Below are 24,749 nucleotides of genomic sequence, written 5' to 3'. Positions count from 1 at the left end.
GCGCCCGCATGTGGTGACACGTGCGTCACCCGCCCCGCACCTCCCCCCGCCGAGGTGTCGCCGTGCGTCGTCATGTCCACGCCTCAACGTGGCTACGCTGCAGCTGCCTCCCGCCAGCTACCCGGGAAGCGGAAGACAACGAGGCCAGAGAGGGAATGCGGGAACCCCCGCATCGAACCCCCTCGCAGTGTGGTGTCCAAACGTGTGGCGGACAAGGATGGCTTTATTAAAGTGGAGAGGAAGAAGAAAAAGCCTCCTTGTCGTAACCAATGTGGCACAGCACCGACAGGAGCGGATCATGTACTGCGTCCTGCTGTTCCCGTAACGCTCGTGTATGTCTCGCGGCTTCACTACAACACGAAGCCGTCTGACGTAGTGGAGTACTTGGCGATCAACACCAATACCCGACTGGTGGTCGAGAAGTTGGAGGCGCGTAACGCAGTGAACTTTAGTTCATTTGTTATACGCGTCCCAACCGAACAATTGTCGACCTTCCTGAAGGAGGAGTTGTGGCCGAAGGGAGTTGTGTTCCGGAAATTCCGTGGACGGAGAGGACCCCCGGCAGTCACCAGACCCGCGTCTCACGTCGCCGCAAATACGTGATTTAGTTATAAGTATATATTAATATGTATGTTAGTCTGTAAGGTATATATGATATGGACCTCTGTACTCAATTATACTTTTGTATCTTTGTTTATATTGTCTGAAATAAATGATTATTATTATTATATTATTATTAATATTATAAAGAGGAAAACTTTGTTTGTTTGTTTGGTTATAATGAATAGGCCCAAAAACTACTGGACCGATTTTAAAAATTCTTTCACTATTCGAAAGCTACATTATCTACGAGTAACATAGGCTATATTTTATATGAAATATATTTGATAAATACATTTTGAGGCGGTACAACGTTTGCCGGGTCAGCTAGTACAAAAATATAGAACAAATAGTGGAGTTAGGTTCGTTGGTTTAGTTTGGAAGTTAGTTTTAGTTAAGCCAGCTTAGTCGGTGTATTGTTTTAAGGTTTAAGTGACCGTGACGTGGGTTTAATTAGTAGTGTTACTACGTTCTCCTAATTAGCAGACGGAGTTATTAATTTTTAGGCGTTTGCTGAGGATAATATTTTTAGGGTTCCGTATCCAAAGGTTTAAAACCCTATTACCAAGACTTCGCTGTCTGTCCGTCTGTCACAGGGCACTATCTCTGGAACCGTAATAAGTAGACATTTAAATTTTTTACAGAGGATGCATAATGATGGCCGCTATAACAACAAATACTAAAAATAAAAAAAGTTGAAAATAAATGGGGGTCGCTATACAAGAAACCGATATTTCCCGACGTTTTCGCTTTATCTGTTGAACCGAAATAGGTAGACAGTTCAAATTTTCAAAATTTCGGGCCGACTTTACTATGACGTGCCGGCGATGTTTGTCCACCGCGACCGATATCGGTGGTTTATTTTGTAGTGTGACGGCAGAGTGACAAGTTCCAACGTATTTTATATTGCCGGCACATCGGGCCATCAAAATCTCGGTGCCGATCTAGTGGTCACGCCGAAATATCGGCGGCCGAGATGACGCTGCTCGGGTGACGGACGTGCGGTGGACAAGCGGCTATAGTAAGTGTATGTACGCTGCTTCGGTGCCGTCATTAATTATCGGTATCGGCTCGGTGACGGTGGCGGTGGACAAACAGCGTACCGCGCTGGTTAAGTGCGTAATGGTAGGCTTTACATAGCTTTGAGATTTTTTTAAGATCGGGTAATGAAGATTTCCTCATAATATTTTCTGCCGTCGTTAAAACGAAATTATTACTTACTAGTTTATGCCCGCGGCTTCGCCCGCGTGGAAAAGAAAATAATATAACATACTAACATACATAAAACTGAAAATTCGTACCTTCAACTTTGCTAAAGATCATCACTTGATCAAATGCATAGTTTACGACTCAATCCTTACTAATATCGATTAAAATAATCGATGTTTTGGGTCCAAAAGATCGATTCTCCGATTAATCGATCTTAGATAGTGAAGAAGAGACAATCAGACAGATAGACAGACAGACAGAGTTACTTTCGGATTTATAATATTAGTAAGGATTTCTCTATAATACCCACCAGCAAAAATCAAGGGATTTTAACGTCAAACCCTTCAATTGAGGGCTCGTTTCAAGTACTGTATATTACTGCTGTGATCGAAGTCCTCTTGAAGGTAGTCTAATATAAATATAGTCACATATACGGTACGGAGTAACGATATTACAATTACACGTAAGTAAGTACACACTATTGATTAGAGGTATTATAACTATATCCCCGTTATTAAACTGTTCTCGCTGAAGTCTCCGACCAGAATGCCGCTCTCTGTTAACTCTAGCGCCGCCATGATATCATCCCCACTTGACATCCCCACTTCATCTGTAGTAATCAAATGAGTGACTTATTATTTTAAAGTACTATTATAAAATGCGATATCGTTAATATCCAAGCTTCGTATTAACGATGCATTTTAAAATCATCCATATTATTATTAAATATTATTATGCAGACGAAAAATATTGACATCGTCATAGACATGATTGATTGTCGATTCAAGGACAAATTGAAGTTTGTTTGACATTAAAAGATAATTTAAGCGTCAGACGCTTTGTATAGCGGAGATTAGGACCATTGTTGTTCACTTTGTTTTAGATTGGATGACCTGTTTCTAAGTTATTTGTTTGGTATTCTATAATCTATTTGTACCGAGAGATATATACAACTGAAGGGCCTATTTATATCTAAGGAGGTTTAATGTATCTTGTCATATAAAATAATAATAATAATATACAATGCTGACGGTGGTAGAATCCTCTTTGGTTCGACTCCGGCGGCACCACCGCCACACCTATTTCTGATATAACAGTGTTAAGCGCTGCTGTGTTCTGGTTTGAAGGGTGTGGTAAGGGAGACATACTTTTCCGAGACGTTCTAGCTTAGTCCTCAGGGGTAGCAGCTCATCTGTGGCTAACCTCAGGTAGATATATAAACTTATCTGGGGTTGATCACAGATGTTCTTGGCGGCAGTAGCCAGTTACGATCAGATGGACTGCATTACTTTCTACTACTTTTCAACGGTGTAAAGGAATAGACAAATGTGGGATTAGGTCCACGCCCAGCAGTGGGACATTAAAACGTGCGCTAACACGATTTCGCAATGTTTCCCAACCTTTTGCGTTGCAATTTTGTATCAAATTTAATGCAACCAAAATCGTGCGATGTACCAGGAAAGCATATATTAATAGATGTTTCATTCCAATGATCTGTGTACTAAGAAAGGCGATGTACTAATGATTTATACCAACAACTATTTGCGGTTCATAACGGCCTAGTCACGTACGTTTATGAACGAATTTCCTTTGATATTGTATTGTAAGTGGGCTTTGCCAAATGAACTCCTCATACACGTGGCGGCCTGGTAGTTTATTGACATTGTATGACGTCAAAGATTTATAATTTTAGGGGTTATGTGTGTGTGTGAGCTGTTTACATGCGCCACGTGTTCCGGATATTGTTGTATGTGTGTGTGTCGAACGCGGTCAGTCATGTATGGTTGACCGTTGTGTTGGTAACTAAGGAGCGAATACTTGATGTGTTTTGACACGGTACGTGTTCGGAAAAGGTATGACGTTTAAACAAGGTCAGTCATGCGTGGTTGACCGTATTGGTGACAGTAACTAAGCAGGAATGTATTGTAATTATAGAAGTAGATGGCGAACATGCAGTCCACCTGATGGTAATTGGTTACAGCCGCCCATGGACATAATCAACCCCAAGTTGGTTTAAGTTGGATCGTCTCGTATTTGTGGACTAAGCTGGAACGCTTCGGAAATGGTTGTATGCCTTACCACAATCTTCAAACTAAAACACAGCAGCGCTAACACTGCTGTTATTAGGTAGAAATAGGTGTGGTGGTGTCGCCGCCGCAGTCGAACCACAAAGGGTTCTACCACCTTCAAGTAAGTTTGTAAGTTAGCCGATATAACGGCAGTTTCCAGCGCTTCTGTTATTTTTTTAAGGGTAGAGTGGGGTTTTCCCCAATCGGCAGGGACACAAGACATTTTAATTTAGCCCTCAGATGTTGCAACGTTCTGACCGACTGACCGACAAACTGTCCTATCGAATCTTATTTGGTTAATATTTGTAGGACACGTAGCGCGTGTCCCTGTAGTTTCGGGACTAGGATAGGGCTACGGTATCCCCTGCCTGTAGAAAGAGGCGACTGAAAGGGGGCTTCCGGGGTTGCGGGCGGCAAGAGTGGGAGCTCGAACCGTCCAGCAAGCGATCCCGGGAAGGACAGCGGTTTGTGTCGTCGCTTATCGCTGTAATCACCGCGGATGTGAGAGGAGCGTAAATTGCTCCCCCCAGGGCAGAATCCGATAGAAGGGCATCGCGTTAGGAGGACTCCGGTTGTATTCCGTTGAAGATCCCGGAGTTCTCCACCAAACGCCGAGGACGGCCACCGGGGGGCTTTGGTGCGGTAAAAGTCCCACATAACCCGGCGTCACTCCTATGGCGTCCGGTACCTTTTGAAGGTTCCCCCTCGTCAACAAAAAATAAAAAAAGGACAATGACCACTTGATATCGGGTGGACTGCATGCTCGTTTGCTACTCCATATCAATCATCATTCAGTACAATCCCCGAGCTTCAATCATCAACGTCATTTTGTCTCATTTGACACATAACAAAAGGTTAATTAGTGCACCTTTCATTGCAAAATGCATTTGCATTTCTGCATTGTTTACCATTTTGGCGAATTCAATGTGTTTGCATGAGTTTGCAGTATGTAGTGTTTTGTTTATCTTTTCACCGTGTAACACGTAGGTAAACAAAAGATAAATATAAGATAAGGAGCGTCTACAAAAAAAGGGTAGGTTACTAACTTAACGTCATCTACCAAGTGTGATGGGGAAGTGGGTACTGCGCTTGAAAAATCCAAAATAAAAATTTGTATTAAAAAGTTTTTGAAACAACATTTTTAATAACGTTATTTTAATTATGTTATTAAAAAGCTTGTTTTAAAAACGTTTACATATGTTTAATTATGTGCTGTAGTTGTTTAGGCTTGCTTTCCGCCGGTCTTCGTCAACCCTTTACTGTCCCACTGCTGGGCACGGGTCTCCTCGCAGAGTGGGTCAACTTTAACCCATAGTCCACCGCGCTGACCAAGTGCGGATTGATAGACTTCATAAACCTTTGAGAACGTCTTTTTAAGAACTCCGATGTGTAAGGTTTCCTCATAACGTTTTCCTTTACCGTTATAGCAAGTGATAATTTCCTTATACGTTAATCTAAATATAATATATTCAGTTTTATATAGCTCTTGTGTACAAACGGCGTTGAACGGTTACCCCGAGCCGATGAGGGCGACGTGACTCAGACAACGTAGGCATAGTGGACATGTCTTTGTCGAGTGCAGTGGCTTAGGGTTACCAGAAGGGAAGACTAATAATGTAGGAATAATAAAAAAAATCAAAATGTAAGTTGGTAACTTACGATCATACTTACGAATTTGCATCATACTTCAATGTGATAAGAGTAATGAATGGTCATGATTTCGCCAGTTGTCGAGACATGTATTTTTGGGGTCTCTACATCATACGAAAAGTTTGGCCAATCCAGACGAATTTGACACTCCTGGCAACCCTAAGGGTCAGTTCAAAGTTCAAACAGACCGGCTCGGAGAGGAGAGCGGATCAGTATCACGTTGGAAACAGATTTTTGAGTAATTGCTAAGGTTTATTTTTGCATGTGCACTTCTTTTGTCATTAAGAATGTTTGAACGCGCTTCGTGTGAAATAATAAGAGGAGCCGACCGGCTCTGACTGCGTGCTCATTCTTCCTAACGCAGCCGATCGGCTCCGATTGCGAGCGCATCCGCTTTCAGATCTTTACCAGTCGGTCTATGTGAAATAGTTGGCGGCTTCGCGTAATTCCAAGCGAATACCATCCGGTATGTGTGAAAAGAAAAATGTGGGCAGATGCTGAACGGACCTTACAAATCCGTAAGGTAGACAGTTTTTGTGAATAACAATAAACCGGTTTTAAAACTGGACCCCGTACGATGTTTACGTCTGCGCATCGCGTAGAAACTGTTTAACTGGTTCTTAGTTTAGTTTAGTTTAGTTTAGTTAGACGATAGTCGATACGCATTCGTTCTAAATTTCTTCCAGATTGTGACTGTATAGTCTGCTCTACTACGCGCCAAACTGCTAATCTGCTCTGAAGTTGTTGCGAGTTGGTGTAGTCATACAATTTGCTATGGCGACGCGATTCATTTCTATACTCTACGCTTTACTACGTAACCGATTATCATGATATTTTGTAAACGATGTCAGGGTTCAGAAAAGGATATAAGAACCCTTTGTGGTTCGACTCCGGCGGCACCACCGCCACACCTATTTCTGTTATAACAGCAGTGTTAGGCGCTGCTGTGTTCCGGTTTGAAGGGTGTGGTAAGGGAGACAGACTTTTCCGAGGCGTTTCAGCTTAGTCCTCAGGGGTAGCGGCGCGTATGTGGCTGACCTCAGGTATGATACCTAATCCTATCTAGGGTTGATTACAAATGTCCATGGGCTACAGTAGCCACTTACCGTCAGATGAACAGCATGATTTCCTTCACCGGTTAGCAAGTGATAATTAATTTCTAATGCGCACGTAACTTTAAAAAATCAGAGGTGCGTGCCTGGGATTTGAACCTCGGACCCCTCGATCGAGAGGCCGAGTTTCTTAACCACTAGGCTATCAGCGCTTCAGCGTATTCAGCCCTTGTTTTGAGAAGTACCAGAAACAAAAGATATGATTTGTTTATTGTCGATATGACTGAGGTCACGTAGGTAGACATTGACGATATTACAGATCTAGATTACTACGACGCCGTCTGTTGAAGCAATTGTGTGACGTCACCTCTTAAGACCAGCTCACACTACGTAGCAGAAATATTATAAAAATAAACATCCGACTGCTAAAAATATATCCTATAACACTCCCACTATTTAGATGGATCCAACGACACTACATGACGCATATTTTAAAATGAGTCGAGCCTTTTGAGCTATAGGGTGCCAAATGAGACATACTCGAAAACATTGCCCTCAACAATCAGCCAAAAAGGGCTTGTCGTTGTCGCAGCGCTTTGGAGACCTGAATAAAGTCTACATGCCTAAGAGCCCCTTAAAAAATTATATTGAAGTTCTCACTTCACCATTGAGGTGATATCTGAAAGGACACCTGTGCCCAGCAGTGCGACAAGAACAAGTTTTTTTAGAATAATATAGCAGCAGCAGACGAGCATGCAATCCACCTGATGGTAAGTGGCTACTGCCGCCCATGGACATGTGTAATCAACCACAGATAGGATATTCCTACCTGAGCTCGGCCACAGATGCGTCGCTACCCTGAGGACTAAGTTGGAACGCCTCGGAAATTATGTCTTCCTTACCACACCCTTCAAACCATAATACTGCTGTTTTTAGGTAAACAGGTGTGGCGGTGCATACGCAGTCGAACTTTAAAGAATTCCACCAATTCAGATCAGATATGCCGATCGTAAAGTACCAGACGGGCATAAATACTAGGATCGTAATAAGGATATCCGTCCCAGTTCCAATTAATCGATCGATGAATGACAGTAATTTTGGCTCTTCCGATTAGACCGAATAGTCTTTTAATGACCTCTAAGTTTCATTTACAGTCTGGTGCGAATTTTCAAATTGATTTTGTCGATTTAAAATATGGGTTTCTTTTTTCGTAATACGGAATTAGCAAACAAGCAGCATGCAGTCCACCTGATGGTATAGTTCTCGCCAAACTGCTAGTCCGCTCCGAAGTTGTTGTAAGCAGGTGTAGTCAAACATTTACAATGGTGACGCGATTCATTTCTACATTCAGAGCGGACTAGCAGTTTTACGCGGACTATAAGTGGCTACTGCCGCCCATGGACATTTGATCGGCTGCATACTTATTTCATATTTCAATATTGGCCAAGTGCAAGTCGAACTAGCACACTGCGGGTTCCGTACCAGCATTTTTTTATTTTTTTTTATTTTTAGTATTTGTTATCAAATCAGCCATAGAAGTAAATGTATTGTGTTGTTTATTTCGCACACAACCTTAAAAATCTAAAGCAAATTCACTCGTAACGCAAAATAGTTCAGTAAATAAACACACCGTCAACGTTTCCATGACGCCATCGGATAGAACATGCAATTTGTGAGAAACGTGCATGTATGTATGTATGTAGGTATGCGGTGGATCTACGTTTTATCAGGCCTGCGCACCGTACGCGATGTTTACGTGGTTTAAAATAGTAGCGGCGAACGTTGGCGCCAATGTTTGCGCGAATGGTTGGCGTTGGTTTGGTTAGACGAAGAATTAGACGAAGTTTGGTCTTACGCAAATATTTTGTATACGAATCTTGATTGAGCATTTAGTCTAAGACAGAATTTAGGAGTTATTATTGTGTATTAAAAGCTTAAAAAATCTATGGTGTATCAATAAACGAAAAATGCCGAAGGCAGAACCTTCTGTGGTTCGACTCTGGCGGCACCACCGACACACCTATTTCTGTTATAATAGCAGTGTTAAACGCTCTGCAGCAGACGAGCATGCAGTCTACGTAAGGCTAAGTGGCTACGATATAAGAGGCCTACCTAAGATCGACCACAGATGTACCACTATCCCTCACTTAGCTGGAACGCTTCGAGAAAGTATGTCTACCTTACCACACTTCAAAACCAGAACACAGCCGCGCTTAACACTGCTGTTATAACAGAAATAGGTGTGGCGGTGGTGCCGCCACATTCCAATAACAAAGGGTTTTGGGACCTTTAACATTGTAGGCGTAACCTATTTAGGTGCTCCCACTTATAGGTACATACGAAACAAATGACTACCTACGTGATTCACGCACCATCTGCCGGTACGTTGGCTTCAATATTTGTGGACAGAACGCGGTTATAGTCCGCGTAAAACTGCTAGTTCGCTCTGAATAAAGAAATGAATCGCGTTGCCATAGCAAATTGTAAGACTACACCTGCTCGCAACAACTTCACAGCGGACTAGCAGTTTGGCGCGGGCTATATCGGCCTACACGATTATCGGTCATGACTACGTGATCGATGCAACGAAGATTTGTTTACATTTCCATTGAAAACGTGTCGATACACTCAGTTGTGGTCGAACACTCGTCGCGAATGGATGTGTTGTGGCGTCCCGTGATTTTAAAAGTCTTTGAATTACTTGAATTTCTTTTGTTTTCATTTAAAAGTGTGACTTACGTTATAATTTTAAAGTAATTAGCGTTTAAAAGAGTTGTATAAATCTGATCTTTTAACCTCAGACTCTTTATTTTTTGCTTTAATTAAGTGTAATAATAGTGTATATTGTTTTGAATATTAAAGTTGACGTAAGATATTCAATGACTCACTAGTTCTTTTAAATCGTATCTGATGTGACTGTTCTTGATTATTTTGATTTCATAATTAGTAATCATTTATCTCCATTAATAAATCTCTTAATGATACATAATCGTGTACGAACACTAGACAAACATTTATCCAAACGTTGGCTCAAACATTCGCACTACTATCGGCCTACGTGCAACATTTGTTTACGTTTTACATTGAAAACAATTCGCCAGTTAGTAGCGCTCGAACGCTCGGCGCGAGTGGTCGTGTTTCGTGACGCTCTGTAAATAAATATTATTTATATCGCGTGTGAAGTGTTATTTGTTTTGTTCTCTAATCGGACACGTGTCGTGACAAAGTAAGATAAGTGTACAGTGCCAAAATGATGGAGTTAAGGGACTCGGTGTCGGTTGATGACCTAGGTGATGTTTTGTGATTTTCTTTTTTTTTAATATTAATTTTTTTTTGGCGAGTGTGACAAAATTATGAGTGGTTTTAAAAGATAGATATGAAATCGATGTCATAAAGTTGGCTACTAAAAGTACTAAATGTCGCGAGATTTGCAAAAATATTAATTTTTATTATTATTTAGTAAAATTTGTACGAATTTAGCCCCAAATTATAATAAATAATTTATTATTTGAGAAAATATTAGTGATTCTGATGATATTTTTTATTTGTGCGGCAAATAAACGATAGTCGAAATTTCATAATATTTTCTACGCCACTACAAAGGTGTTTAGTCAGGACATGGTTTAGTCGGACACGACCTGTCAGGAATGCATTCTGTCAGCGGCCACACCAAATAAAGTAATTTAATATATTTTATTTTCGAGTTTTTTGGGTATTTTTAAATTTGTAATAGTGTTACTTCTTCCGTGTGTATATTGCCGTGTGAATATTACGTGCACTTTTTTGGGGTTTCATACCCAACGGGTGTAAACGGAACCCTATTGCTAAGCCTCCGCTGTCTGTCCGTCTGTCACAGGGCTCTATCTCCTGAACCTTAATAGATAGATACATGAAATTTTAATAGAATTTGTAAAAGGGTGGCCGTCATACAACTATGCACTATACATTCACTTAAATGGCTGCCATAAAAACAAATACAAAAAATAAAAATAAAAACAAATGAAAATTTGGTGGTACTAAACCCTTCGAGTGCCAGTTCGATTCGCACTTGGCCAATTATTTTCTTAAATAATAATTTAATTACATCATCATGACATACGGAAAATGGAAATGCCCCTGACCTTTATAAAGTATTCTAATTACTTATTATAATTATGTATCAGCTACATACAACATAAAGATAAAATATTAGACATTAATATTATTATAATGTTATCATCATTCTGAGTCATTCGCTCGTGGATTCGTGACGCTACTGTATCGGAAACTATACGTTGTAGGGTGCAAGGAATGTCTCGGATCAGTTGTAACTCTTATCACACATTTCAAACCTTTGTGGATTCACTGATGTTCATTATCATCAGCCCATTACCACAGTATAAGGATATACAGTAATTTAACTCGGCCCTGTCCTTGAATTAGATACCTACGGTTGCGCTGGGCACGGTAACGCGTTAGGGCTGCCTGCCTACAGTTTTTTAATTACATCTGCATACTTGACTTTCTTTTTAATTTTTTGATTGTAAATGTTGTATTTTTTTATTTAAACAAATGAATGCTATAGTTAATTATATAGAAAGTGTTGAATGAAAATGCATGTTATGTTTCTTAATATGTATATATTACGTAATAAAAACTATTCTTATAATTGGGTACTTGACAGTTACAACAATAAAATATGAAATATGTTCGACATGATAGCTTATAAATTAACACAAATTATGCAAAATTTAGTTTAAATATTTAATAATAATTTTAATATAATCTATACTCCGATTCATAATTGGGTGTCCAAAATGTAAACAAAGGTGTTGACCTATCAAGAAAATACTTTTCAAATGGTAGTTTCTTATTTTTGACGATCTTAAAATAATACAACAATAATAAAATATTGATCTAAATAAATTAAGATCAATTCTCATTTTCTAATATTTATATTACCTCATTCAGAATAGTCCCTCGGCGGCATATCGCGCGAACAAACGGGTGCCGAAAGGCCGCTAAGCCACGCCCTCAGCCTTTGTTGCGCCGCGCGACGACGAATAAATACGACGCGTGCGTTGTGCAAGCAAGCCCTTCGTTTATCAACAGTTTCGAGTTTTATTTTGCGCGGGAATAATAAAAGTTGTAAATTGGTCGAAGAAATAAACGCTAAATAAACGCTTTCTACACTCACAGCCCCTCATAGGATTCCCTGTGTCGTGGGTGCCATGTACACACACATAGACAAATACACAAACACCCAGACCCAGAAACAGAAATCTAAATTCATCATTTAGACATCTGTCTGGCCGGGGATCGAACCCTGGACCCTTTGCGCGTCAGACCGGTATGGTAGCCGCTCCGCCACGCGGGTCGTCTGATATAGTTTTATTCTATTAATTTAGAAGAGGGATAACCTCAAATAACAAACTAACACCTGTCTACTGAACCAAAATTACAACAATAATACGTATTTTTTTAAATATCAAATTATATTAATTAAAAACTAATCTAATTTAGTAGTAATAGTACCTAGTAGATTAAGTATCTAGTATTAACATAAAAATCATTGTAATTGTCTTACCTTTCGGAGTTTCCAGGCAGTTTAAAAAATGTTATATCTGGATGTGTTATTAATGAATTGAAGCAACTAAAAACAGCACAATATAGTCTATAACTTTTCTTCGCCATATTATTCATGAAACAAAAAAATATACTTCTAAAAAAAACCGTCACATCACCCGCTCGTCACCGTGGCACATTCACGACATTGCGTGTACCGAGTGTTTACTTACCTCGAGGCGAGTAGGCGTGGCTTGCGTTTCGTGCGTTTGTATGAAGATAAAATACTGTATATCCTTATACTGTGCCATTACTGTCCCACTGCTGGGCACGGGTCTCCTCTCAGAATGAGAAGGATTAGGCCATAGTCCACCGCGCTGGACAAGTGCGAATTGGTAGACATCACATACCTTTGAATTTTTTTTATAATTTTTCAGATATGATTTCCTCACGATGATTTCATTCGCCGTTTAAGCAAGTGAAATTTCTAAGACGCACATAACTTTGAAAACTCACAGGTGGGATTTGAACCTCGGCACCTTTATCAAGAGGCCGAGTTTCTTAACCACTAGGCTATCACTTCTTTTCAGTTACAATATTTTATCTTTATTATTAAACTTTGGCATCTTATATCAGTGTTTAGCGTATGTCGTATATGGTTGAGTAACACCGTGGGAATATTATGTGTGTGTTACGTATGCATTAGTACATAATTATGCACGTTACATGGTGCAAATTATTATGTAATTTACACGTCTAAGGGCTCGTACACAAAACTGCGATGCGACGCTATGCGAATTCGCAACGCAGAAAATTGCGACACGAATTGCTGCGATGCGATATCGTGCGGCATAGCGTCTCCCAGGGTGACCAACAACAACAACAACTGTGACGAAACATCGCAGGAATGCGCGATGCGAATCAATTCGCAAGTTCTTGCGATGCGTTGATGCGTTGATGCTCGCAAATTTTTACGATGCGACAACGCAGTTTTGTGTACAAGTTCTAACTGATGACATATTGTCAAAGTCTGGTTTAGTTCTAAATTCCCTTCCCTTCTCACATTTACGTAAGGCACACACCCTTACAATAATAGTCAAAATGACGTCACTAGTCCGTTGTTAATAATCAATCTGTCTTATGTTTTGATTACCAAAGATTGACATTTGACAATTTCATCCTAGTACAAATGTCATATTTCGATGTTTAGTTGGTCGGATAGATTGATTATTAACATGCGTAATCTTATCATGCATTGTCATCCAGACCAAACGTGTATGCAAAATTTCAGCTCAATCCGTTGTGGTTAACTGGTTTGAAATTCGGTTACAATATTTGATCTTCAAATAGTAACACAGCAAGTTAAATAAAAACTTGTAAAATAAAATAGCGGTTAGTAACAGAAGGGTAGGGAATCGCGATATATTTTCACATGCTAAGAGAATCATTAAAATGCTGTATTAATTATATGTAAAAATAATGGCATTTAAAAAAAATAAAAAGAGAATAATTATTTTTAAAATTAAAAAAGACAAACCCACTGAGTTTCTTACCGGATCTTCTCGGTAGAGGTCGCGTTCCGATCTGGTAGTAGTTTAAGAAGAATATTGTTACTGACAATTTGTAAGTGCCGCCGTTGGCCTATACAAAATAAATATATTTCATTTCATTTCAAACGACGTAAGTCGAGACATATTTTTTCATATTATATTTAAGTGTAAAACTAAAGGGTTAGGATCCAAACGGATTCAAAATTTAAAAAAAAACTGTATTTATAACAAGGATGCATACTTTATTATCAAAAGTTCTTAAACTAATTATATTGACCTCACCACAAGTGAATTCTCCGATGCCGTAAATCTGCCTGTACATACATAAACAAATATACACCATCGAAAAACATTACCTTCCGCAGTCGGGCTACAGGTTGGAAAGCACTGATCTAAATTACAATTTTGATTAAAATCTCGACAATAATAAAACTATCTAGATTAAAATAACATGGTCGACTTCCGGTGCGATTTATATTTTTCAACCGTCTGACAATGGGTATATGATGCGCGGGGTCATTTACGTTTTTTTATTTGGAAAATTGTTCACATCCTTTTCATGTTTTTTATAATATAGGAGTAGCAGACGAGCATGCAGTCCACCTGATGGTAAATGGCTACTGCTGCCTGCTGCTGCTGCTTGATTACACAACCCCAAATACTATTATATATTCCTAGTTGAGGTTGACCACAGATGCGCCGCTACCCCCGAGGATTAAGCTGGAGCGCCTCGGAAAAGTATGTCCCTTACCACACTTCAAACCAGAACACAGCAGCGCTACACTGCTGTTATAATAGAAATAGGTGTGACTGTGGTGCCACCGGAGTCGAACCACAAAGGCTTCTACCTACAAAGATATACTTATAAAGGTAGATATACTTCTAGCCCAGGTTAAATTTGCAGGAGACCAGGTCATCCAGGTCACAACTCCATGCTCCGAATAACTTGGAGAACAAAGGAAACAAACCTTTGTTTTGCAAATGTATATATGCTATTGTTGTAAAAGAAAACCTTGTAGGTCGCTTACTGAATAAATAATTTTATTTTTAGAGTTCCGTACACAAAGGACAAAAACGGGGTTCTAATTATAATACTGCTACAATACTCTTTATATTATAGTCCGCGCCAAACTGCTAGTCCGCTCTGAAGTTGTTGCGAGCAGAAGTAGTCATACAATTTGCTATGCCGACGCGATTCATTTCTATATTCAGAGCGGACTAGCAGTTTTACGCGGACTATACAATACAGTTATCTCATCATCATCAATCCATTACTGTCCCACTGCTGGGCACGGGTCTCCTCTCAGAATGAGGATTAGGCCATAGTCCACCGCGCTGGACAAGTGCGTATTGGTAGACTTCACATACCTTTGATTTTTTTTATAAGTCTCTCAGATATGCAGGTTTCCTTCCTGTTTTCCTTTGCCGTTTAATCAAGTGATAATTAACTTCTAATACGCACATAACATTGAAAAATCAGAGGTCAGAGAGAGGCCTGGGATTTGAACCTCGGACCCCTCGAACGAGAGGTCGAATTTCTTAACCACTAGGCTATCACTGCCGACTAGGCTATACTGTTAGCTGTTAACCACAAAATTTTAAAATTCTGTAACAAGCCCATCCTAATAGTTATATTTGTTTGTCAGCAGAATCATGGGTGGAGTTGAATTCGGGCGCGGCGCTCATGGGCGCGGAGAGCGAGTACATCCGCCTGTTGCGCGAGGCTCAGCGGGAGAGCCGGGACTCCTCCGTGCGGCACTCCCGGGCGTCCAGTATAAAGGGCAGGTGAGACACGATTTGGAAAATATATAAAAAAATTGGAAAAAAAGAATTCTGTAAAAAAAATAAGATTATCGTAAGTAGTGTAATTAAATATGGATTTTTGAAAAACATTTTCAGTGCTAAACCTGCTGATGATAATGATAGTATTTTTAAATAGTTTTTAATCATGGGGGTCCATATAAATAATGCTATCCTATGAGGTCTGCCTTTTTTGGTATCCGCTAAATTGGATTTTGATTTCTTTTTATAACATAACTTTTTATCACATAAGAGAAGCAGGCGAGCATGCAGTTCACCTGATGGTAAGGAGCTACTGCCGACCATGGACATCTGTAATCAACCCCAGATAGGATTAGTTTCCTACCTGAGGTCGGCCAAAGATGCGCCGCTACCCCTGAGATCTTAAGTATGACTCCCTTACCACACTTCAAACCAGAACACAGCAGCGCTTAACACTGCTGTTATAACAGAAATAGGTGTGGCGGTGGTGCCGCCGGAGTCGAACCATAAATAATTCTACCACCTTGATGTATGTATGTATAAAGAATGTCCCAAAATTTGATGTATGTCTACCAGCCCAGTTTTACTTTGTCAATGGTTTCAAGTTTTACAAAATTTAATGTTTAAATAGGGTTGCATTCTCTAACGGATTAGGTTGGTTGGTCAAAATTGACAGAAAAAAAGGTAGCCGGAGTCAAATCATCACTAAAATACGTAACTGTCAGCGAATAAGTTATTTGAAAACATTTGTAATTTTGTAAAATCAACTCAACTTTTTAGACTGGAGGTCTCATTGAACATTTCCGGACCTCCGACGACCTTAGTTGGTTGCATTGACAAACAATAAAATATTTTGATTTTTTGACATCATATTTTCGTAGTAAATATAGTCCATCCATTAATATCTAATCCATACTGGAGCAGCGTGGTAGACTATGCTCCATTCCTCCCAACATTGGGCCATAAAGCCACCGACACCCAGTAGGTATTCCTCCACAGCATACCAGAGCAACATAAATAGTAAACAACTTGAATGCGATCGCGTCCCACACAACCTCCTACATTCGTCTGGGCGCCTGGTAACCGGTTGCACTAGTTTGTGCGCCTAGCCGGTTTAGTGTGACACCGGTGCCAGATGCGATCTCGAGATCTTCGTAAACAATGTTTCAAGGTGTTTTTCGAATGTTACAAGGGAACCTTGAATATTTTTGTATCTTTTTTTTTTAAGTAATGTACTAAAATCCGAATCCAATATGTTATGGTAAATCTGGCCGTTTGGGCTGCAGGCCGTGACAAAGAATAAGACATACTATACATAAGATCGAAAAACATTACCCTCCGCATTAAGATAATGAAGGAATAGTCCGCGCCAAACTTCTAGTCCGCTCTGAAGTTGTTGCGCGCAGGTTTAGTTAGCATAAATACTCCGTAACGTAAGGGCACATTAACGCAGCTATATACCCGTGGGCGAGAGCCACGGGCGGGTGCCGGGAGGGTCCCGTGCTGTCATCGTCCCGCGAATGTCTGCAATTTTCTATTGCAACGCGACGTAGAAACGTTGCAATAGAAAATTCGAAGAAATATAGAAAATTCGACGAAAATATAGAAATATTCGAAGCGGACTAGGAATTTGGCGCGGACTATATTTATTCCACTGGAGTCGTAACTCAACTATGCAGGAGTAGGCAATCTGTTATGACCTTAGGATTCTTATTCTATCTCTGTTTGATTATTGACAACCATGGGCGGTAATGGCCACTTACCATCAGATGACCTGCATGCTCGTCTGCTACTTAGATAATATAAAAAATATACTATTGTTTAAGTATTTCAAGTTTTAGTTCAATTGATTAAGTGCAAGTCGTTTAAAATTAAGTAACAAAATTGGACCCATACAAAACATAATGAAGTTAATAAAAAACCGATGTAATTAGAAACCGTTTGCTTCCGATATACGATATACTGACAGACTGGAGACCTCGTTTATAGGTATCTATTACATAAAGTCAGTCTAGGTAGACATAGAATTGAAAAAAATACACCTATTGTGATATAGAGTTGGTTAGATGTCTATACAGTGACTTACCATCAGGTGGACTGCATGCTCGTTAGCAACCTAAGCTTGAAGGTGGTAGAACCCTTTGTGGTTCGACTCCGGCACCACCGCCACACCTATTTCTGTTATAACAGCAGTGTTAGGCGCTGCTGTGTTAAGCTACCTTATGAAGAAAAATTACAATTTTTGTAATTAACTAGAGATGGAAAATGATATTCAGTCCACCTGATGGGAAGTCACTGCCGTATAGAAATCTGTAATCAACTCCAGATAGGAGTCCTATCTGAGATCAACATAGCGGTCCATATCGATTCAGAACTTATATTATGTTAGGCATTAAGATAACTTTGATAGCGTGATTCAGAATACAAGTGGTGACATCTATTGAGTCTAACTAATTGCGGATGTTTAGTGCACTAGGAAAGAATATTTAAAGATTCACCCCTTATAAGTACCCTTTTAGTGCTAAAATCGCTAATAAATGAGTTATAGTCCCCGTAAAACTGCTAGTCCGCTCTGAATATAGAAATGAATCGCGTCGCAATAGCAAATTGTATGACTACACCTGCACGCAACAACTTCAGAGCGGACTAGCAGTTTGGCGCGGACTATACTAATTTAAATGATGTTTATTCACCGACCCACGTCATCATACCGGTCTGAAGCGCAGAGGGTTACGGGTTCGATCCCCGGCCAGACAGATATCTGAACGATGAATTTGGATATATTTTCTGGGTCTGGGTGTTTGTGTATTCGTCTTTGTGTGTGTACATGGCGCCCACGACACAGGGAATCCTAGTGTGGGGCTGTGAGTGTAGAAGGGTTATGTTATCTAAAAAATCTTATTAAAATGGTATTTTTACCCCTTTTCAGCCCCAAATCACCTCCGAACAGCCCCAACCTGGAGCCGTCTACTGAGGACGAGCTGAAGGGTGTCTACATCAACTGCTGGAGGGTGAGTGTCTTGATATAGGAGTAGCAGACGAGCATGCAGTCCACCTGATGGCAAGTCACTGTCGTATGGACATTTGACCAACAACCATCTCCCTATGGGGTAGGAGAGCTACCTGAAGCCTACCACAGTGTTGCTACCCCTGAGGACTAAATTGTAATGCCTCTTATGAGTTTTTCTAGCAGACGACCGTGTAGTCCACCTGATGGGAAATGGCTACTGCCGCCCATGGACATTATAATCAACCCCAGATAAGATAAGATTCCTACAACTGGGCAACTGTATTCGCTACTACAATAAAATACCCGACCACATTTTGAATCTCACAGAAAAAAAAGTTTAAAAATGTCGTTAAACTAACGCTATGTAAAAAAGCGTACTATAAACTAAGTGATTATTTGACTGACAAAACGGTGTGGTCTGAATTAGCTCCAGCTCCACATGTACCATTACGTTAAGTTAACATTGTCAAAAACATTTTTTTTTAAAACATGTGTGTTATGAAGTTTCTTTCGCCGCTTCTTCTCCATAACGAAACACCTTGTGAAGTGGTGGTAGTTGTTTTGACAGTGATCTGTAAAGAACCTATTTTGAATAAAAAAAATTATTTGATTTGATTTAATTACCTACGGTCGGCCACAGATACGTCGCTATCACTGAGGACTAAGTTGGAACGTCATTTCAGATCACAAATCCCTAAAGACTAATTTGGAATGCCTCATGTAAATGTCTTCTTTATTACACTCTTCAAACCAACACAGCACCACCTGCGCTGCTGCTGTAACAGAAATGAGATGTGGCGGTACCTTCGAAGTCGAAATCTGTACAATTTTTGCTTAAAAACAGATCGAAATTTGTCAGTTTCTAGTAGGCAGAAAATAATAATATGCTTTGCCTACTGAAGACCGAAATTGCCGTCTCGTTAGAACCATTCTAGTTCTTTCAAAGATGATGGTTTGATGATAAAAATCGTGATTTTAAATTTCAGGATGACTCCAACGACTGGGTGTGGGAATGGAGCAGTCGGCCCGACCAGCTGCCTCCCAAGTGAGTGATTCATTTCTTAAGTAATACCAGTAGGTACTGCTTTACCTAAGGGTGGTATTCCACTCAATCTTTGTCCAATGTACGTTTGATCAAATAAATTGGATGACTTCTCCAATTTACGAGCGATATATTTTGATCAGTGAGCAGTGATAGCCTAGTGGTTAAGAAACTCGGCCTCTCGATCGAGGGGTCCCAGGTTCAAATCCCAGGAACGCGCCTCAGATTTTCGAAAATTATGTGCGTATTAGAAATTAATTATCACTTGCTTAAACGGTGAAGGAAAACATCGTGAGGAAACCTGCACACCTGAGAGATTTATAAATAGAAAATCTCAAAGTTATGTGAAGTCTACCAATACGCACTTGTCCAGCGCGGTGGACTATGTCCTAATCCTTCTCATTCTGAGAGGAGACCCGTGCCCAGCAGTGGGACAGTAATGGGTTGATCATGATGATGATAAATAATATTAATAAAATCGTGTCTCGTGTTATAGGGACTGGCGTTTCAAGCACCCGACCAGCGCTCGGGGTCCTCCCTCAGCCACCTCGTCCATCGAAGTGCTCGAGCAGCAGCTAGCGGCGCCCGCTATGCAGCAGGTAACACATCGTAACACACTATAACACATTATAACACACTGTGATCTGATGGGGGTATGGTGGTATTCAGTATCTTACTAAGCCGTAGGGGTTAAGATACTGTGGTGTGCCACCCAACGTTGGAATAATATGTCCGTCAGCAGGTAACACACTGTGATCGGCGCTAGCTTGGGGGAATGACTGTAGTCTACCCATGGTTGGTGTATTATATTGTATGATACTATTCATACCGAACCCAAGTACCCCTCCATCGGTACCTAGTATGCACCTATAAAAGCAAGACCGAACTGAGTCTCGTTTTCATTCTGTGCGTGGCGTTCGAGTGTGACGGTTGTCTTAGGGACAGTTATTTCATTTAAGTGTTATATTTAATGATTAGTGCAGGTTGATTGTAATTACTTCAAATTAATTAGTTGTGTTTTATAAATATAAGTCGGGTAGATTGTTTGTGATTTTTTTTTTAATAAAATCCTATTTTGATCCATAAGACTATATTATATTATACTAACTACCGTTGGAATAATATGTTGTGTTATATTTGCCGTTTTTAGGGTTCCGTACCCAAAGGATAAAATCGGTTAGCCCTATTATTAATATTTCGCTGTCTGTCCGTCTGTCACCGGCTGTATGTCTTGATAGATAGACACATTAATAGACAGACGAAGATGGTAGATGACTACAGCCACCCATCGATCCCAATAATCAACCCGAATAATCATCTGTAACCGATCCCAGAGTCCTATGACATCGGTTGGCTACAGATGCGCCGTTCCCCATGAGGCTAAGCTGGAATGCCTCAAAAAAAGTCTGTCTCCCTTACCACACCCTTCAAACCGGAACACAGCAGCGCCTAACACTGCTGTTATCAGGTAGAAATAGGTGTGGCGGTGGCGTCGTCAGACAACCACAAAGTGCTCTACCATCTTCAGAGTTGACAGAGACAGAGAAAGACAATTTCTTGGTACGGGACCTTTCGTGTGTGAATTAGACTTGCACTTTCATTTATTTTTTATTTTTCCTTTAGGTATTACTTTCGACTAATTTCACATACTGTATTTTTAAATCATTTTCTTATATATAACATTCTATTATGCTACCTGGCGGTCCACTACCATCTACTTATTCACACACTATCATTCATATATTATTTCACTAATATCTATAGTCCGATTCATAATTGGGTGTCCAAAATGTAAACAAAGGTGTTGACCTATAAAGAAAATATGTTTCAAATGGTAGTTTCTTATTTTGGTCGATATAAAAGTCATACAACAATAATAAAATTATAATCTAAATAAATTAAAATTAATTCATATTTTCTAATATTTATATCACATTAATTTCGTTCCATAGAGTAATAATAATAAAAAACAAAGTTTATGGTAGAAAATTAAAATGCGATAATGGTAACACAACCGGAATCCAAAACATTTCTTGTGCCGTCATTTTTAAGTTTCGTAACTGATATTATTCATTTTCGTGATTGTGATCGAACTTGAATGTTTTCTCGTTTACATAACGCGTTTGTTAAATTGTGTATATTTGATAAAGTTTTCGTTTTTCGTTGAATTTGTTTAAAGTCTTTGTTTCTTGTTAATTTTGACAGTGACATTTCTTTGTTTACATTTTGGACACCTAATTATGAATCAGACTATATGTGAGAATAAGATATCCTTAGACACTAACGTGGTGAAACGAAATTGAAGGTAACCATGGAATAAATTGACAGAGTAACGTTATACCGGGATAGCTACTCTAGTATAAATCAAGTGTTGGTGAAATCGGTTCTAATACGTCTATGTGTATATATTTCACTAATATTTATATATATTTATATATATTGTTTGCAGAGCCACTGTCTGTCGGTGCGTCGCACGTGCCTGTTCAGCCGCGGCGCGGTGGCGGCCGTGCTCGTCACCAACCTCGTGTCGCTGCTGCTCGGCGCCGGGATCGGGTCAGTGACCATTTGATTGACGTTGTTATGATCATAGATTAGTAAAGATACTTCGCCGCCTTGAAATTGAATGAAGCCACAAACGGCTTATTTTAGTAATTTCTTTTTTTGAATCCTTGACAAATAAAAACATTTTTAGAGAAAATTTACGAATAAATAACTAATTTACGTAATAATTACGTAATTTACGTAACAAATAAATAATTATTTGAAATATTTTGGGGACATTTTAGCACGGAGACGTGGCAAAACTTTTTTACGCAACTATTTCAATTCTCAAAACTGGGTACATTTTCTTGTTAGGAGTGAGTAATCTTTACTAATCTATGGTTATGATATAGACCTTTTTTTATTAACGAGGGGGAAACCTTCAAAAGGTACCCGACGACGTGGGAGCGACGCCGGGTTATGTGGGATTCTTACCGCACTAAAACCCCCCCGGTGGCCGTCCTCAACGCTTGTTGGAGAACTCCGAGATCTTCAAGGGAACACAACCAGAGTCCTCCAAGCGCGATGCCCCGATCGTGCTACCCTGGGGGAGGACTTTTGGCTCCTCCCACACCATCTGGTGTTTACGACGGTACACATACCGTCGTCCTTCCCGGGGTTTTCTGCTGGAAGGTTTCAGCTCCCGCTCTTGCCACCCGCAACCCCGGAAGCCCCTTTTAGTCGCCTCTTACGACAGGCAGGGGATACCGTAGCCCTATTCTGATCCCGAGACTACAGGGACAGTTGTGATATAGACTTAGGAGACTTGGTTGACTGAAAATGTAGGGCTTGATTAACCAAAACAATGTCGTAGGCTTTGTGTCGACCAAAAAATGTCGTACACTAAATAAAACACGTGTGAAAGCTAGAATCGAGTCAATGTGCACTTGATTGACCAAACATTTGTCATACACTTGACTATAGTTGTAATAGACTTGGTACATTTGGTTGGTACACTTGGTACACTTTCATAACCAAATACGCCATCCTTACTAATATTATAAATCCAAAAGTAACTCTGTCTGTCTGTCTGTCTGGTTGTCTCTCCTTCACGCCTAGACCACTGAACCGATTTTAATGAAATGTTGTACTAAGATAGTCTGAGACCCGAGAAAGGACATAGGATAGTTTTTATCCCGGAAATCCCACGGGAACTAGGGATGGCGATCTAAGATCGATTAATCGGAGAATCGATCTTTTGGACCAAAAAAATCGATTATTTTAATCGATATTAGTAAAGATTGAATCGTAAACTATGCATTTGATCAAGTGATGATCTTTAGCAAAGTTATTGTCCACGAGCCCACGAAGGTGTCAGAGTTGGTACGACCAATTTTCGCCAGATGGTGCCACTGTCATTCCAATGAATGTCATTTCAGTTTTATGTATGTTAGTATGTCATATTATTTTCTTTTAAACGCGGGCGAAGCCGCGGGCAAAAGCTAGTACCATATATTTTGTTAGTCATTGACCCTTCATTGTCTCTTTGTATTCCCCTGTTATTTATACTATTGATAATGAATAACACCTGAGCTGGTAAGTGGCTGCTGCCACCCGTGGACATCTGTAATCAAACCCAGATAAGATTATATTCTTGTCTATGATCAATCACAAGATGCGTTGCTACCTATCGTTATCTTTAATAAACTCCCATAATATAGATATCAAATGAAAGATTTTTATGGGGATTTGGCTATGGGAGATCTCCCTGTGCGCTAGGTGATGCAGCCGGACAGCGGACGTGCTCCGACAGTCTCAGTTCGGAGCTTGTATATATGCGACATGTTGAGAAAACTTCGATACCGTGATTCAGAACACTCGTGGCGCCATCTCTTGACGAGTAGCGGGAAGTCACCACAGGGAGGAAACGTAATATTGCTAGTTTTTTTTTACTTTTGTAATATAAAATAATAATATATGTATTATTTATATTTCCAGTGTGTGGCTGAGCAAGAAGGGCATGCTGCCGCCCCGATTGATCATCATCAACTAGGCGGCCGAGCTAAGACTGATTGGGTTTGGAGCGTTCGGTAGGCGAACGTTTCCGGAGGCGACTCGGAGTTTGTGGCGAGTTGTTTGTTTGTAACGATGGTGGGGTGTTGAAGAAGTGTGTGGTCTTGTGGTTTGAAAATATAGGAATTGAGCTCCAGGGACACTATTTGACATGGGGGCCCTGCGATAATGGAGGAGGAAGGAGTATTTTTCAGCCAAGTCTTTCATTTGGGGCCCTAGGGTAATAAAAGAATGGGGTCCCTAATTATTTTCTAAAAAAGGGGACAATAATATTCGGCCAAGTTCCTCATTTTTTAAAATAGATAAAAAAGTTGTTTCGACAAAGGATGTAGTCATTTCGACAAAGATTTCTCAAAACTAATTCTTCCATTCTTGAGCATTCTTGCTTAAGATATAAGTTGATATAAGGATAGAAAAAGATAAGAAAAGATTCCTTTACAACAAGACCGCACGCTTCTACACCCCCCCCCCCCCCCCGTATGTGATAAGAGTTGCTTCGTAGTTATAAGGAATATTATATTTGTATTTAACATATATTATTTAATAATGAATAAATTGAAAAAAATCTACTAGAGTGCCGGCAGAAGTGAACACTTGAATATTAACGTTGTGTATTTTGGATATTTTGGAATGGTTAGGGAAAAATTTTAACAACTAATTTTAATTTTTACAAAATTTTAATTTTAA

General features: G+C 39.9%; 1 protein-coding gene across 4 annotated transcripts in view; it reads left to right on the top strand.

Moving 5' to 3' along the window:
- BNIP3 (BCL2 interacting protein 3) overlaps nucleotides 1-24,479 on the top strand; it is a 51,225-nt gene extending 26,746 nt beyond the window's left edge. The window contains exons 1-7 of one of the 4 annotated variants that reach the window (XM_073090904.1): nucleotides 9,679-9,870; nucleotides 15,324-15,459; nucleotides 18,386-18,467; nucleotides 19,453-19,511; nucleotides 20,005-20,107; nucleotides 21,958-22,061; nucleotides 23,988-24,479. In XM_073090904.1, coding sequence (XP_072947005.1) covers nucleotides 9,831-9,870; nucleotides 15,324-15,459; nucleotides 18,386-18,467; nucleotides 19,453-19,511; nucleotides 20,005-20,107; nucleotides 21,958-22,061; nucleotides 23,988-24,042 — 579 coding nt within the window. In that variant the 5' untranslated portion in view covers nucleotides 9,679-9,830 and the 3' untranslated portion in view covers nucleotides 24,043-24,479. Of the gene's footprint in view, nucleotides 1-9,678; nucleotides 9,871-15,320; nucleotides 15,460-18,385; nucleotides 18,468-19,452; nucleotides 19,512-20,004; nucleotides 20,108-21,957; nucleotides 22,062-23,987 lie in introns of those variants that run through there. The other 3 variants (XM_073090902.1, XM_073090903.1, XM_073090901.1) reach the window with 3 other exon arrangements.
- Nucleotides 24,480-24,749: the final 270 nt, after the last annotated feature.

The sequence above is a fragment of the Epargyreus clarus genome, unplaced genomic scaffold (genome assembly GCF_041222505.1).
Source record: "Epargyreus clarus isolate Ecla_fem2 unplaced genomic scaffold, WU_Ecla_fem_2.2 ptg000033l, whole genome shotgun sequence".
Lineage (NCBI taxonomy): Eukaryota > Metazoa > Arthropoda > Insecta > Lepidoptera > Hesperiidae > Epargyreus > Epargyreus clarus.
This window is presented reverse-complemented; position numbering and strand designations above follow the sequence as displayed.